Source organism: Pinus tabuliformis, chromosome 3_2, assembly GCF_031772625.1.
Source record: "Pinus tabuliformis cultivar Carrire ecotype Pingquan chromosome 3_2, CPIR1, whole genome shotgun sequence".
Taxonomy (NCBI): Eukaryota; Viridiplantae; Streptophyta; class Pinopsida; order Pinales; family Pinaceae; genus Pinus; species Pinus tabuliformis.
The window spans coordinates 921897345-921915375 of NC_142302.1; the positions used below are offsets into that span (position 1 = coordinate 921897345).

Consider the following 18031-nt stretch of genomic DNA (forward strand, 5'->3'; position numbering starts at 1 on the left):
TTTCTCAAGACACACCCTACTTATGATGGGAGAAAGAACGAAAGAAAAAAAATTCGGAAGCCACACTGGAGGCTTTAAGTAAGCTCGCAGTATTTGATCAGAAACACCCTAAACCGGGCAGTAGCACATTAAAAAAGAAAGTGAAGATCTTCAAAACAACGTTGATTATCTTTAGAAACAAGCGGATTGCTATGAAGACAAGGGCTCAGTAATAGATGTTGTTGTATGGTATGACGGCAGTGTATGGAGAGTAGCACTTGACACACAAGACCTTGAGGAGGATCCGTTCGAAGATGCTGCGTCCGATTCAACATAAAACTCTGCAATAATCTCTCTCGTGGGGCGTGATGGCATCAAAATATGCATAGACAAGGATGTAAGTCTACAGGAGAGGGCTCCACCAGCAATAAGAGATTCGAATCAAGAAGTGGAATGCCAGTCAAACGTTCATAAAACAATGCGCAAATCTCTGTATAGTTTTACAAAAAAAATGGGACAGAAGAATATCAAATAACGCAGGCGTTCAGGCAAACGTTCATAAAAACAATGCGTAGTCTCTGGCAGTCAGAGAGCGCATAGAATCATAGGAGCAACTGTACTGTAGAGCAGTGATTTCTGATCAAAATAGTCTCGAAGCAAAAGTTCTGAAATTCAATGAAGAAATTGGAGCCGGGCGTTCAAAACGAATGCATAGAGAATGTCAGGCCATTTTTAATTATGGAATATGGATAGACTAGTCAAGACAGAGGCAACGCTGGTGCGCCAGAGAACATTATGGACAGATGCTTTGGCAGTGCTCAGGGTAGAGGACAACAACAGAAATGAAGGAGTTACGGCTATTTTAAGAACCTGGGACCTGTGCTCTGATACCATGTCAGGCTAGGGTAACTCCAGAATAGGCAGAAGAAAACTGATATTCTAATTCATTAGCTAACTATCATTTATATACAGAAATAGGATGGATCAATTCATCTTCTTGATGGCTGATCGCATTCCAGTTCACCCATCCGTTGAGGATTAGGTGTCAACAACATCATCTAGAGATAGATCATTTCTCTCTATAGATCTTGAATGATCCATAACTTTCATAATATCAAGTAGTTATCAACCAAGTAGTTGAAAATAAATATTACACTTAACAATTCCATGTACTCAGAAAAACACAAGTTAGAAAAGAGCTCGTAAATTATCAAATGGAAACAGTGGTAAAGTCATAGTACTATCATCTTGTACTTATTCTATGAAACTGTAAGTCATAGGTAGATGAAGTCCTTCCTTTGAGAGATGATGAAGTCCTCGCTCTCCCTTTCTCTCCCACTCTCTCTCTCTCTCTCTCTCTCTCTCTCTCTCTCTCTCTCTCTCTCTCTTCACCTTCCAACTCCGTTACTATATTCCTATCTCACTCTCTTTCCCCCCTTCTCTCCATCTCTCCTTCTTTTCCGCTTTATCTCACCCCCAAACATGTACATTCTCTCCCCATATCTCCCTTTTCACTCCATCTCTCTCTCCACTTCTCACTCACTATGTATTTGTTCTACCATCCCTCTCTCCCCCTCCCACTTCCTCTCTATCTCTCCCTTTCTCCTCCTCTCTCTCAAGTCCTCCCTCTCGTCCTTCCTCTCTCTCTCTTTCTCTCTTGCCTCCCTCTTTGTTCCCCATCTCTCTCTCTATTTCTATCTCTTTGTCTTTCCCCTACAATCCTCTCTCTTGCCCCATTACTCTCTCCCTCTCTCTCAAATCCTCTATCTTGCCTTTCCTCTCTCTCCCTTTCTCTCTTGCCTCCATCAATCTGCCCCCTGCTCTCTCTCTCTATCCAACTATATTACTATATACCTTTCTTTCCCTTTCCCTCTCCTTCTCTCCCCCCTTGTATCCATCTCTCCTTCTATTTCTCTTTATCTCAACCTTAAACATAGACACTCTCTCTCCATCTCTCCCTTGTCACTCCTTCTCTCTCCACTTATCGCTCCTTATGTATTTCTTCTACCATCCCTCTCTCCCCCTCAAAATCCATCTCTCTATCCCTCCCTCTCTGCTCCTCTCTCTGAAGTCCTCTCTCTCATCCTTCATCTCTCTCCCTTTCTCTACTACCTCCCTCTCTCTTCGCCCATATCCCTCTTCCCTCTAATCCTCTCACTATCTCCCTCCCTCTCTCCTTCTCACTCCCTCCTTCTCTCTCTCCCACCTCCATCTTTAAGTCTCCCTCTCCCTCTCTTACCCTTCTCTACCTTTCTCACTCCTCTCCCCCTCTCTCTCTTCATTCCTTTTCTCCCCTCTCCTTCAATTTATCTCCATCTCTCCCTTGTGAGTCACCCTATTTCTCCGCCTCTATCACAATATGTATTTGTTCTTACCTCCCATATATATATATATATATATATATATGAATATATATTATAATATAACAAATTTAATATTTTATTAATGCAAAGTTATTAAATTTAATAATAATAATATTAGGGTTAATAATCTTCTTTTGCATGGTATTAATAATAATTTGGTCCATGGTATTTGACCCATAGGCTTGTTATATAACAAGCGACGAGAGGAATCAAATCTCTTGAGGTGCAAAACTCTTTTTTGAGTGCAAAACTTCAGGAAAGGTTTTCACCTCGAAAGATTTTATCCCTCTTGGTGCTTGATAGATCCGGAGTTAACTTGGATCTAGGCTGGTTTTAGTCGTGTGAGGCCAAATAAAATCTAATGAATAGATGATTGATTTTATCAGTAATATGTAAATTCATCTAATATTAATATAATATTTTAAATATGATAAATATGTCTCAGATTAATCTAGTCATTTTAATTTTAAATTTTCTTAGTTACCTTAGTTTGTTGAGATGATAAATATTGTGAATAACTTTAATGATGAAAAATGATGAAATTATAATTTTGAATGTAGTGTTGAATGATAGAAAATGTGAATAATAAGAATATAGTAAATTACAAATAGGTGATTAATCTCAAACTATTTTCTTCTACTATTTTTATTGTCACCCTTGTTACTTTTGTCGTTTTTTCATATCGATTATATGAGAAAGGACAGGTTAAATCATAAACCATTTAAATCTTTAGCTCGAGATATTATAGTAAACATCATACCTTGTCCCTCTTTCTCTCGAATATTAATAGGTTGAATTACTATAACACAAAAATCAATGTACATTGTCAATAATATTTTATGCTTACACTGAAATCAATGCACAATATTAATCCAATCAGTTTAAAGTTAATGTACCATCATACATCCAATTACATCAAATCAGAAATCAACATCTACACTGAAATCAATGCATCTAATGCAAGAAAAGAAATAAGATTAGAAAACAACATTTACACTGAAGTCAATGCATGTAATACAAGCAATCAAATATGATTAGAAATCAACATTTACACTCAAATCAATGCATCTTGTGCAAGTTAGAAAATAGGTTTATAAACCAACATCTACACTGAAATAAATGCATCTAGTGCAAGTAACGAAATATGACTATAAATCAACATCTAGACTGAAATCAATGCATATAGTGAAAGCAATGGAATAGGATTAGAAATCACCATCTACACTAAAATCAATGAATTTAGTGCAAGCAATAAAATAGGAATAGAAATCGTCTACATTTAAATCAATTTATCTTATGCAAGCAATCAAATATTATTAGAAATCAACATCTACATTGAAATCAATGCATCAAGTGTAAGCAATCAAATAGGATTAGAAATCACCATCCACACTGAAATCAATGCCTTTCGTCAAAACAATCAAAGAGGATTACAAATCATCTACATTGAAATCAATGCATATAGTGCAAGAAATCAAATACCATTAGAAATTAGAATCTACATTAAAATCAATGCATCTAGTGCAATAAATATTCTTCCCTCTCTTCCCCCTCCATATATATATATATATATATATATATATATATATCTTCCTCCATCTCTCCTTCTTTGTCTCTCTATCTCAACCCCCCCAACACACGTGGTCTCTCACTCAATGTCTATCAATCACTTTGTCCCTCCCTCTCTCTCTCCATCTCTCTTTGCTTCCCTCTCTTCACTTTCCATATATATCTCTATATCCCTTTGTCTCTCTATATCACCCCCAAAACATACATGCTCTTTCTCCAATCTATCTATCTATCCCTCCCTCCTCCTCACCCTCCCTCTCTCTCTCTCTCTCTTCCCCTTCTCTCCCTCTCCCTCGCATCTACCTCTCTTCCCTCTTGTTGTCCTCTCTCCCTTTCTATGCATTTTTCTTATCACTACCCCTCTCTCTCTCCACCTTTCTCTTTGTATTTATTTATTCTTACTTCCCTCTCTCCCCCCCCCAATCCATCTCTCTCTCTCCCTCCCTCTCTCCATTCTCTCACATCCTCTCTCTCTCTATCTCTTTCTCTCTCTTCACCCTTCAACTCTGTTACTATATCCTTCCCTCTCTCCACTCTCCTTCTCCCCCATTCGCTCCACCTCACCTTCTTTATCTCTTTCTCTCACCTCCAAACATACACACTATTTCTCCATCTCTCCCTTGCCACTCCCTCTCGCTCTCCACTTCTCACTCTCTATGTATTTCTTCTTCCCTCCCTCTCTCCTCCTCTCTCTCAAGTACGCTCTCTCATACATCCTCTCTCTCCCTTTCTCTCCTACCTCCCTCTCTCTTCCCCCATCACTCTCTCTCTCTCTCCAACTATGTTACTATATCCATCCCTCTCTCCTTCTCTGCCCCCCTTCTCTATATCTCTCTTTCTTTTTCTCTTTATCTCACCCCTAAGCATACTCTCTCTCTCTCTCTCTCTCTCTCTATCTCTCCCTTGTCACTCCCTCTCTCAGCACTTCTCACTCTCTATGTATTTCTTCTTCCCTCCCTCTCTCCTACTCTCTTGCAATTCCTCTCTCTAATCCTTCCTCTCTCTCCCTTTTTCTCCTACCTTCCTCTCTTTTCCCCTATCTCTCTCTCTCTACTCTCCAATCCTCTCATTGTCTCCCTGCCTCTCTCCTTCTCTCTCTCCCCCTCCATCTTTGTGTCTCCCTCTCTTACCTTTCTCTACATCTCTCACTCATCTCCCTCTTGATTTCTCTTCTCCCCTATCCTTAAGTTTATCTCCATCACTCCCTTGTCACTCCCCCTATCTCTCCACCTCTATCACTCTATGTCTTTGTTCTTCCCTCCCATATATATCTAGAGTTAATATATATCATGATATTTTCATATATATTATACTATAACAAATTTAAGATTGCATTAATCCAAAGCTATTAAATTTAATAATATTAATATTATAATATATTAATATGAATATTAGATTTAATAATATAAATATATATCTATATATATATATATATATATATATATATATAGATATTCATATTAATATTAATATTAATATTAATATTAATATCAGGTTTAATAATGTTTTTTTTTTGTATGATATTAATAATAATTTGGCCCATGGTATTTGGTGATAGACGTCACCTCAATAAAACCTATTCTTTGATTGTTAGTCAGCATAAAGAGGTTTTATTTATTTACCATGCCTATGGTTAATTTATTTTGTTATTATGTATTATGACTCTTTATACCTTTTTTATATTTATTTATTTACCATACCTCCTTTATAAATATGGTATTTGGCCCATGGTATTAATAATTATTTGTCCCGTGGTATTTGGCCCATAGGGTTCACCTAAAGAAAGCATATTTTTTGAGTTTAGGCTTGATATATAATTAGGTGTTGATCTCTAATCCTAATTGATATATTTTTATTTATTTAGTATACCTCTTTATACCTCTTTTATATTTATTTATTTACCATACTTCTTTTATAAATATGGTATTTGGCCTATCGTATTAATAATTATTTTTTATATGGTATTTGGCGCAATGGCTTCACCTAAATAAAACATATTTTTTGAGTTTTTGTAAATATAAAATATAAAACGAGGTTTTATTTATTTACCATACCTCTAGTTTATTTATACTTTTATTTATTTACCATACCTGTGGAGTAAATATAAGAAAAAGGTTTTATTTATTTACCATACCTCTAGTTGATTTATATTTTATTTATTTACCATACATGTTTTTTGAGTGTTCGTCTACAAATGTTACATCTACATTTAAATTTACGTTTTATGTAAGATCTACACCCATACTAGGTTGTAGAGCCCCTCTATGGGCAATTAGATGTTTTTTTTTTTTCTAGTTAAGACTAACCTAAGTACCCACGGGGGATTTGAACCGGTGACCTATCGCAAGGAGTGCCTTAACAACACACCCATTCACCATCAATCCAAAGCCCCGTGGGCTATGGGTAATTAGATGTTGATTTCTTATCCTATTTGATATATTTTTATGTATTTACCATACCTCTTTTTTGAGTGTTTGCAAACCTCTTCATATTTTAAATTTATATTTTGTTTATACATAATAATAATCAGATTGATTTCTTAATAGGACCCAAATGTTAAAGGTTAAACATTACATGTTGTTAAAATTACATTTAATGTACCTTCAGTTGCGTTGCTGCAACCCTAGCCGCGCCCGACTGATCAGTCCCTTCGTTGTGCGATCTTTTCATATATGGAGCTCAGAGGTGGCCCTGAGGCCCCTCCTCCCTCGCCTCCGGAGCTCGAAGCCTTCAGATCCCTAATAGTAGCTGCTGGGAAACGTCAGACCTCTAGCTCACAGCAAAAGTTTGTTAAAAAATTGGACAGCATTCCCATAGCGACCTTGCCTGTGGAGGAAACCTATAGAACAGTGTTGAACCTAGCAGAAAGAGGCCTCATTGGCCAGTTTATAGGGCTATGGCCATCCCCAAAAGCAGTAGAAAAATGGGTTAAACGAAACTGGATACCACTGGTTAATGAAGGAATAAAAAGTCACTTTGTAGGCAAAGGGTTCTTCGTTTTCATGTTTGATAACGTAAATGACAGAAGCCTGATCTTCAGAAATGGGCCATACTTCATGGGTCCCCAACGCCTCTACTTGAACAAATGGTCCCCAGACTTTGATCCAGCACAAGATGTGCCCACAGCTGTACCTGTTTGGGTGCGTCTCCCGCACCTTCCCCTTCATTGCTGGAGTCAGAACTCGCTACAATCCATTGGCAATGCCCTAGGAAGATACATAGATCAGGCACCGAGGAAGGATCAATACTCTTGTGCCCGCATCTGTGTAGAGGTCGATCTGGAAGTCGGGCTACCTGAAGCAATCAAACTCTCGGTGGCGGACTAGACACACATCCAAGAGCTCGACTATGAACAACTACCCTTCAAGTGTCGACACTGTCACGAATACGGGCACTTCGCAAGATACTACAAAAAAAATGAGGAGGTATCATAGAAAGAAAAAGGCGAAAAATGGAAACAACCAAACAAAACAACAAGTAACAGGCAGAACAACAAAAATAAAGCTAAAGAGATAGAGAATAAAGTAGGGCAAGAAAGTGCAAGCAATCAAAACATTGGAAGCAGGGAAACCATTAGCATCGTGGAGGACAAAAATCCCTTTGAATCTCTCAAGCCATCTCTAGATCCTCCAGAGACAGAGCGAGAAGATCTTCCTTAGTTGAACAATACCGACACTTTAGAGCCACGTAATAATCCAAACCTAACCCCAAGTAATACTTCCTCTCCTTCTTATGCTAATATAATCAAACAAAAGAAGAAAAACACAGAAAACATAGGTTCATCAGACGATGAGACCTTTGAAAGGCCAACAAAAAAAGTTGGAAGAAGATCAAACAAGGAAACCAGGGAAGAAGAGTCAGAAAGACAAAAAACCCTTGGCAATCAAGCTACCATTGAGATGACACTCGGGAGGAATACCAGACCTAGGGTCCCCAAGGGAGGAGGGCCTACCCCAATAGGTGGTAAATGATGCAGCTCGTCTCTTGGAACTGTAGGGGTTTGGGGAATCCCACTAAGGCAGAGGCCATTAAAGATCTATTGAAAATGGAACCCACAGACATCCTCATGCTCCAAGAGACAAAGGTAGAAGGGGAGATCCTTCTAAATACCAGTAACACAAAATGGAAATTTGATTCTGGAAAGGTTGTCAATGCTAGAGGCACGGCTGGAGGAATAGGTACATTCTGGTCAAAAAGATCCTTTTCTTTATAGAGATCCTTTGAGACCCAGCATTAGATATATACTGATTTGCACCACACAGCAAGAAATCTCAGCCTAGCTTTGTTTAATATGTATGTTCCTGTACACTATGAGGAAAAGAAAGAGTGCTGGAAGACACTCTCGGACTTTCTAGACCGTATTAATCCTATGAACATAGTTATAGGAGGTGACCTGAACATAATTCTAGATTCTAAAGAGAAGAGAGGAGGGACCTACTCAAGAGACCCTTTTCTCACCACAGTGGAGAATCTGATTCTACAATGGGACCTAGTAGACTTCAAGCCAGTTAAAGGAGGATACACTTGGACCAACAACAAAACAGGAGAAAACCACATAGCGGCAAGGCTAGACAGATTCCTCATCAGTAGCTCTATAATGATGGAAAAAAGAATAGTCACCAACAAGATTCTTCCAAAACTCACCTCGGACCACAAACCAATTCTCCTCTGCCTGAAAGATGAAGAATACCTAGGTCCCCTCCCCTTTCGCTTCAGTCCTCTCTGGGCAGAAAGAGAAGGGTTCTTTGAAACAGTTCAAACAGCCTGGAGAATAGATGTTTTAGACTCCCCAAGCTATGTGTGGGAGAAAAAAATGAAAAATGAAAAGAAGACCCTAAAAGAATGGATAAATAAACCTATGAATACCCCCACCAGTCAGAGGAAAGAGGCTGTCATTCAGATGGAAGAAATTCAATTTGAATTGGAAGAGAAAGATATTTACCCCATGGATTTAGACAAAGAAAAATCTGCACAAAGGAAAACACATTGCTCCTTCAGAAGTGAGGAAGAGTACTGGCGCTTAAAGTCCCACAGTTTGTGGCTTAAAGATGGGGATAGAAACACCACATATTTCCATAGACAGTATAGGGCTCGACTTTCCCGAAATCATATAGCAAAAATCACCACTTCTAATGGACAGGTATGTAAAGGATTTTCCCAAATCAAGGAAGCTGCAGTGAAGCATTTTCAGACTCTCCTTACTGCAGAAAGGGATGGGAGCGAGGAGGATATATCAGAGTTCCTCGCAAACATACCAAAGCTAGTCAGCATAGATGATAATGAAAATCTTATGATCTTAGTCACGGAAGAAGAGATTTCTAATATTGTCTGGTCCATGGAGCCAGACAAAGCGCCAGGACCTGATGGATTTTCAATCCACTTTTACAGAATTTGTTGGGAGTTCAACAAACCTGATCTCCTCAGAATGATACGTGGATTTATGAGGAAGGAAAAGATTGGAGGCGGAATAAACTCCACCTTCCTCGCTTTAATACCCAAGGAAACAAACCCAGGATCATTGGACAGATACAGGCCGATCTCACTCTGCAATTCGTCCTACAAGATAGTGGCCAAACTTCTGGCGAACAGAATCAAGCCTCTCCTACAAAAGCTCATTTCTCCAGCCCAAGGGGGATTTGTGAAAGGAAGACATATCCTGGACAACGTCATCCAAGTCCAAGAAGCCCTGCACTCGAGCCACTCACGCAAAGAACAAGGTATGCTTATAAAACTGGATATGTGTAATGCTTTTGATAGAGTTAACCGCTCTTTCCTGTACAGGGTTCTATCATCCTTCGGATTTAACCAGGACTTTATAAACTTAATCAAAGCTTGCCTTGAGAAGATCTGGATAGCTCCAATGGTAAATGGGAGACCAGCAGATTTCTTTTTAGCCACCAGGGGATTGAGGCAGGGCTGCCCCCTTTCACCATTTCTTTACATCCTAATGGCAGACTCCCTGAGCAGAAAATTGACCTTGGAAAAACAAAATGGCAACATTCCTGGGATTAGAATCGTGAAAGGAATTGCCCCAGTGAATCACGCGTTGTTCGCTGACGACTCACTGTTGCTTGGGGGTGCATCTCCAAGAATAGTAAACTCCTTCAGAACCATCCTTAAAAAATATTGCAGTATCTCTGAAGTGTTAATCAGTGAAAGGAAAAGCGTTGTTTATGGATGGAATACAGAGCAGCACGCAATTGACAGAATTGCCAGTGATCTGGGCTTTAACGGATATGCAGATTGGGATAAAATCAAATATCTGGGCCTTCCAATAATGATGGGATCCAACAGAAACCATTTGTGGGAGGAGGTGATCTCGAAATTCAAAAAAAAAATCGCAGTGTCTCGTGGCTATTGGCTTACCATAGGAGGTAAACTCAAGCTCATTAGATCGGTTCTCTCGGCGCTGCCAACGTTCCAGGCCTCCTTAATGATGGCCCCAAATCAAATCTCAGACCAAATCTCTAGTCTCATGCGTAATTTCATGTGGAATGGAGGGCGAGGAAATGGCAACAGATTTCATTTAATAAATAGGGAAATAGTGAAAAGACCATTAGAGGAAGGCGACCTTCAAATCCGAGATCCCCTGCAAGCAAACTTAGCGTTGGGTTGTAAATTACTGTGGCAATTTCTTACTGAACCCAATCACCTAGTCAGCCAGATATTAAAATTTAAATACCTCAAAAACCAGTCAATTAAATCTTTCATCCCGGAGAAAGCCCCAAAAGGAAAGCAGGCTTGGAAGCTATGCAGCAAAGGCATCGATTTTTTCTGATCTCACATGTATAGAATCCCCGAGAATGGCAAAAACACTCTGCTATGGAAAGACAGAGTTATGGGTCATCCCCCTCTGACAGAAAATAATGAAATATCAGAGCTAAGAATGTGGTTACAAACAAAAGGAATTCGGAAAATTGAAGACATCTCAGGCTGGGACAACAAAGGAAATTGGCAATGCTAGAACTTTCCTAAAGCACTAGCGCATCTAACCCCCCAGCTAAACGCCCTTATAGAGGCAATTTCAGACTTTGCTCCAGTACATAAATATGATGAAGATACCTGGGTATGGGGAAAGACGGGGGTGTACACAGCGAGACAAGGATATTTACAGATGCAAAGCAAAAAGGATTCGCCATATCCGAAATCAGTGTGGAAGCAGGTCTGGGACAGCTTTAGCATCCCCAAGATCAATTTCTCCTTTTGGACACTGTTCCATAACAAAATCCTGACTGGAGAAAACTTGTGTAGAAGGAACATAGCAGGTCCCCATCAATGTGCTCTCTGCAAAAACACATTGGAAACCTCAGATCATATGTTTATCAGTTGTGAGTATGCGAAGAAGGCCTGGTCTATCTTCCTGACCGGACTGAATGTGAGACCCCCAGCACATTGTCTGATTACATATATGTTCTCCACTTGGAAAGCCAGTTATCCTCACAATATCGCTAGAAAATATCTATGGTACAAGGTGTGAATTGCTACCCCAAAATATGTATGCTGGAAGCTATGGCTAGCTTGGAACGAAATCATCTTCAACCAAAATGAAATCCCTGCAGAAAAAGTGGCAGAACAGGCAAAGAAACTCCTTTTAGAAACTATGAACTATTATTTAGTCAAAGATGATAATTCCCTCCGAATAGAGGAAAGGGCATGGCTGGATGACTTCTCTTGCAAGACCAGACCTTCAGCAATCACTCAACCAACTCATAAGGAAAGATGGTAGATTCGAGAACCCGTGGACAGATTTCAACAGTGGTGGAAATCCAAGGGCAAGTGCACTATCTTCTTCGATGGTGCCTCAAAAGGCAATCCAGGTAGGTCAGGAGCAGGAGGGTTAATATTCTATCCGAACGGGGAAAAATATGATTTCAGTTGGGGACTCGGACTGAAAACCAACAATCAGGTTGAAGCACTTAGTCTTTTAAAAGCTTGCCAATTAGCCAGAAAAGAAAGCCCAAGCAAAATCCTAATCTTTGGAGCTTCAGAATTGTTGATAAAGTCTTTAATAAGCAAGAAACGGCTCAAGGATTCAGCGATAAACAAATAGCTCTCAAGAGTGAGCAGAACCCTGAAGGACTTCTCCTCGGTTCAAATTTTCCACATACTCAGAGAACTAAACAAGGAAGCGGACATATTGGCAAACATAGGATGCACTCTACAAAATGGAATGATCAGCATAAATGTAGGTGCTTTGAAAATGGAAATTATTCCCTAACCAAGAAAGGAACTAATGTAAAATCTGCGAATTGTAATGGTTGATTATGCTTCGCCCAACCTGAATTTATCAATAAATCACAACCGTTTCAGTTAAAAAAAAATACATTTACCTTAAATCTACCCCTATACTATAGAGCACCTCTAAGGGCAATAGCAAGTTATTTGTCATAAAACTATATATATTTTTAAATGAATTGAAAATAAAACAAAATAACAAAAAATACATAAATGAAATATAGAGCTAAATTAATTTTTTTTTGTAGTGACATAAATATTTTTCATCATTTTATTCTTTTCATACTTCCATTTAAAATTTACAAAAACACAACAAAATTTCTAATTAAAATTATTTTAATATATTACCAATAATGCAATACAATAATATAAGTGAAGTATTAAACTTCTACAAAATAAATTAAGAATTTATTTTACCTATGCTTAATAAAATAAAGGCCCGGTAAATTTTCACACTATTGTATAGTAATTCGCCAAACTTTTGTTAATCCAATTGCTATCATTATTTGATAATGTGATCAACATCTAATTCAATGCCAATGCATTAATTGTATGGGTATGTGCCCATCAAGGCAATACCGCATTTTCCTCCTAATGTGTTAACGTCTTGTTTAATTCTCATGTATCCATTTTCTCCCCATTTGGTTCCCCAAGAATTTTTTATTATCCAATATTTTTGTGAGAACAAAAAACTTTTTGTCCTTTCCATATCCAACAACTACAACTGAATGGTCAAAATCTTTGCTACATTTACCATTATATACTCCCTGCTCAACAAACAAACAAAAATTTGTTAGTTACACTTGCTAAATTATTCATCTCTTTCTTATTTTTTCTCAAAAAAGACAATATAAAGAATCTTAACCACTTACACTCCGATAACTTTGGATATCTCTAATATTTTTAAACTTTACTGCTACAACTATAGGTTGAGTGGATATTGCTTGTTTGAGAGCGTCTTCAGTACCAGGAGAGACAAGTCTAACACCCCTAATAGTTGGTCCTGAGGAAGCTATATCAAAACAAAACAAAACAATGATTTAATTGTCTTACAAATTAGATGATGTTATTAGTATAAATAATATATTGTTATTTATAAAAACTAATTACTTCTTTAGTAATTTTTTAACAAAATTTCCAAAATATTTGGTTTGTCTAATTATATAGAGTCTATACAATTTAATACCCTGAGTATCAAATATGGTTAGTTGTGAAGACCTCTCATATAAACCATGAACAAAATGACATGAAATGATTCTAATAATTCCAAAACCACTTCAAAGTTTAAAATAATTAGAAATTATAAAACCAATCCAAATCCTAACCCATTTAAGCTCTATCTCAACAGAATCTAACTATACAAATCCTAACCCATTTAAATGCACAAATCCAATCGTTCTTGGCACGGGCGCTTGTCAGCCTTGTAGTAAAATTCTTCAGTTATCCCTCGTCCTCTTCTTTTGACATAGTTGAAGGCATCGATAATGTTCCCTCCATTGCAATCGTTTCCTTGGTCAGTGCAGTCAAGCAATTGCTGCGGCGATAGGGTCAAGGAGTATAAGAAGTTAGGTACATTGCAACAAAAAGCAAAGTTGATTTTAATGGGTCTCACTTGAAAGTAGATAGACAATGTATGTTTTTCTAAAAACTTCCATTTATGAGTAGGAAGGATGTATCTTTTAGTAATAAAATAAAAGTAAATACATTTATGCAATAATTCTAAAGCTTATTTATTTTTTTGGATTTAGAAATCAAATATAATGTATATTGATATTATATTTGAAATATGGAATATATCTTAATTTTAAAAGAAGTGGTTTTTGGTCAATAAAGTTGTTAATTAATGAGATTTTAATATAAATAATGATACTTAAAAAAACCATGAATCTCACATCTAAAATGTCAAACTAATTAATTAAGGTGAATTTAATTAAGTATTCAAACAAAAGCCATGAGTCACACATGATTCCTAAAATACAAATAATTTTATTAATTTAATTACATTAAAAATTAACATGAGCCATCCATGTTTGGTAAAAACCAATGTTCTCCATATCCTTGATAGTTATATGTGACTAAGGAATAAAAAATGCATTAAAGAAGGAATATAAATGCTACCATGAGTACAGTATCCATGCAATTGTGTATATGGATGATAACATTATTACGAAACTATGAAATAACCAATCATGCATATGCAAAATGAGTTGAGACACGTAAAACACACATTTTTTTGAATGAAAACATATTAATAAACACACAATAACAAATTTGATGCATGGCCAAAGGAAAAACACAAATAAGTTGTACTGATAATGTTGTTTTTCTCTGTCCCCATGATAGACATATATAAAACACATATAAGTGATTCACATATAGGTGATTATTGATATATTCTAATTTATGTTGGATTACCTATATGTACGTGAAAATATAGATTTTATAGGTATTGAGTGTGTAGAAGTGAAGTAGGAATAATGGTAAGAAGGGAAAGAATAGATAAAGTAGGCATAAATAAGTGTGTATGTGGGGAACATATACGTTTTTGTGTAGGAAGACAAGAAGTTAGGCATATGACAACAAAGTGAAAAGTTGAGGAGCTACTGAGGAAGAAAACATGTAAAGCCAATAAAAGAATATGATCGATTGTTATGTTAAGATCGTTGGAGGACTGAAAGTTGAACAAATTTCGAAAGTTGTGATGGTTAAAAGGGAAAAGGAGAAGGAATTTAGGTTAGTTCATGAGAGGAGAGTAAGAAATAATGGTGTTTGTTAGGCTCAAAGAAAGTAAAGATTAGCTTAAAGGAAGAGATATTTCTTTCAAAAGAGTGATTCCATAGGAAAAATATATAGAAGTCCAAGAATTTGATCTTATGAAAAACAGAATGTCAGAATGATTCTATAAGAACATGATCTCAATACCTAGGAAAAAGGTTCATGAGATTAAATGATATGTCTAAAGAGAGATCAATTTTTTTAATGAAACTAAGTTAATATGTTTATTATTAGTGCAATTCTTTAAAACATTTATTAACATTAGTAATGTATCTGTGGTAAGTAGATCACATCTGAATATTAAATAAATTTCACGATGTTTGTTGATTCAATCGAATTTAGCAACTCGCTAAATGAATAACATATCTCCTACAAATAAAATTACAATTGAAGGTGATAGGGTTGTTTATTTTCCATATTTTGTAGTATCTATGATTTTATTATTTTTTATGTAATAAGCTTGGTGGACATGACCCTGTCAATTAATATAATAGCATTAAACTCCTAAAATGCATACACACAATGTGTGTCTGTGTGTGTGTGTGTGTGAGAGAGAGAGAGAGAGAATCATATATATATATGAGAGAAACAAAAATATACTACTCTAGTGCTAAATGCACTATTCAAAAAACATCATCCAGAGATAGATCATTTCTCCCTATAGATCTTGAATGATCCATAACTTTCATAATATCAAGTAGATTATCAACCAATTAGTTGAAAACAAATATTACACTTAACAGTTCCATGCTCAGAAAAACACAAGTTAGAAAAGAGCTCATAAATTATCAAATGGAAATCGTGGTAAAGTCATAGTACTATCAACTTGTACTTATTCTATGAAACTATATGTCTTAGGTAGATGAAGTCCTTTTGAGAGATGATATGCAATCTTGTTGTGCTCTCTATAAATATGAGTATACTTGACCTAAATGATGTAATTGGATATTTCCTTTAATTATTCTGCTAGTGGAATAACATATTCATTTTTTGCTTAGAGGATTCCCTTCAAACAATTAATGACTATAAGTGAATCATCGATGAACTCAAGCTTATCAATCCTTTTGTCCAAAAAATATTTTCGTAAGTAGTATAAGGCATTGAATTCCTCTTTATGATTTGTTCCTCTTCCTATGTTACATTTGAATAGAGGTATATATCTATGAAATATAGAAAGAAGAAAATCCAATGAATAAAACCCAATACCTTACAAATGAAAGAAGCTCTGCAAGTGTACGAAGAGTTCTTTCTATAACAAGACTCATTTATCCAAGTTTGAAAGTCTTTTGTCAAAAGTAGGGTGTAAAAAGCGTGGTATTCTATTTTTTATTTCTTTTATTTCTATTATAGTTTTGTCCAAATAGATGGACAATGTCTCTTTCTTAAAAACTTCCTATAATGAGTTTAGTAAGAATGTATTATGTAGTAATAAAATAAAATTAAGGATATCTATTACACAATTCTAAAGACTATTTCATTTTTGGGCCGAAAATATGAAATCTAATGTATATTCTAATTCTATAGTTGAAATACTCATTATAATTTAATTTTAAAAGATGGTCTTGGAATACCTAATTGTCATTAGTTTTCGTCCAATTGAATTATTCCTTAATTACATTTTAATACAAATGAATTAAACAATAAATCCCACATCCCAAAGGACTTCATCAAACTAATTATGCGTGAACAAATTATGCATGCAAGTGTGTGTATGAATGATAGAATTATTACAAAACTAAGAAATAACCAAATCATGCATTTGCAAAATGAGTTGAGATATGTAAAACACACATTTTTGAAAGAAAACATATTAATAAACACACAACCATAGATGTGATGCATGGTCAATATGAAAAACAAAAAAAAATTGTACTGATAATGTTGTTTTTCCCTATCACCATGATAGACATATATAAACACATATAAGTGACTAACATGTAGGCGATTAGGGATATATACATATCTATATAGGAGTACCTACACATATGTGAAAATGAAGATGTTATATGGAAGCTGAGGTAATAAGTGTGTACAAGTGAAGTAAGAATAGAGGTAAAAGGAGAAAGCATAGATAAAGTAGACATAATATAACCACAATAATATTAGATGAGAGCCCACACAAATATCAGCACAAGGTCAACCTTTCCTATGGGGAAAAAGGTGACCATGAATAAAGAGAATGAAATACTAATGCAGAGCCACATTGAGACTCTATCCAGTTTTTCTGAGGTGACTAGTAGATTTTTAGAGTGTTTGTCTAGAACGTTTGATTTTCTATTAACTCTTAGTTGATTTTCTTGCTATTAGTTTGCTATACTTCCTCCTCTTTTTTCAAATATGATTGTAATTTAGTTTTCTCATTAGCCTTGTTACATGTGAAAGTGTATGTATGGATGATAACATTATTACAAAACTAAAAAATAACCCAATAATGCATATGAAAAATGAGTTGAGACAAATAAAACACATTTTGATAGGAAAACATACTAATAAACAAAAAAATGCATGGTCAATAGAAAAAGCACCAACTATTTGTACTAATAATCCTCTTTTTCTTGGTGACCATAATAGAAACATATAAAAAACATATAAGTGATTAATATGTAGGTGGTTAGGGATATATACATCTTTATGTAGGGGTACTTATATGTATGTGAAAATGTAGATGTTATATGGAAGTCGAGGTAGTGCGTGTGTCGAAGTGAGGAAAGAGTGGAGGTAAAAAGAGAAAGCATAGATAATGTGGGCATAATATCAACCCAATAAGACTAAATGAGATCCTAGCCAAATATAGACACAAGCTCAACCTTTCTTATGGATAAAAGGTGTCCATGAAGAAAGAGAAAGTAATATTAAAATTCAAATATATGGACTTCACGATAAGATGCTATTGCTACCCAAATTTGTTATGGATCAGTATTTTGTTGTTAAAATTTGCAAGAAATACCATCCATGGCTAATTTTATTTGAACACCAAAAGAAAAAAAAAAATATTTCTTTTCCATTTGCTATTAGAGATGTGACTGTGAAGAACAAAACCCACCTTGAAGAGTTTGTAAAGTATTTAAAATACTTTAAATTTAGTGATGTTGAAGTTATTTAAGGCTTTG

General features: G+C 35.9%; 1 protein-coding gene across 1 annotated transcript; it reads left to right on the plus strand.

The window, feature by feature from the left end:
* The first annotated feature begins 6583 nt into the window (after positions 1-6583).
* On the plus strand, positions 6584-7237 carry LOC149183643 (uncharacterized). Its single transcript, XM_089415024.1, has one exon. It carries the CDS (start codon positions 6584-6586, stop codon positions 7235-7237), a length of 654 nt encoding a protein of 217 aa, XP_089271150.1.
* Positions 7238-18031: the final 10794 nt, after the last annotated feature.

Excerpts from the sequence above, each read along its gene's own strand:
- LOC149183643 (XM_089415024.1), top strand. The coding sequence starts at position 6,584 with ATGGAGCTCAGAGGTGGCCCTGAGGCCCCTCCTCCCTCGCCTCCGGAG.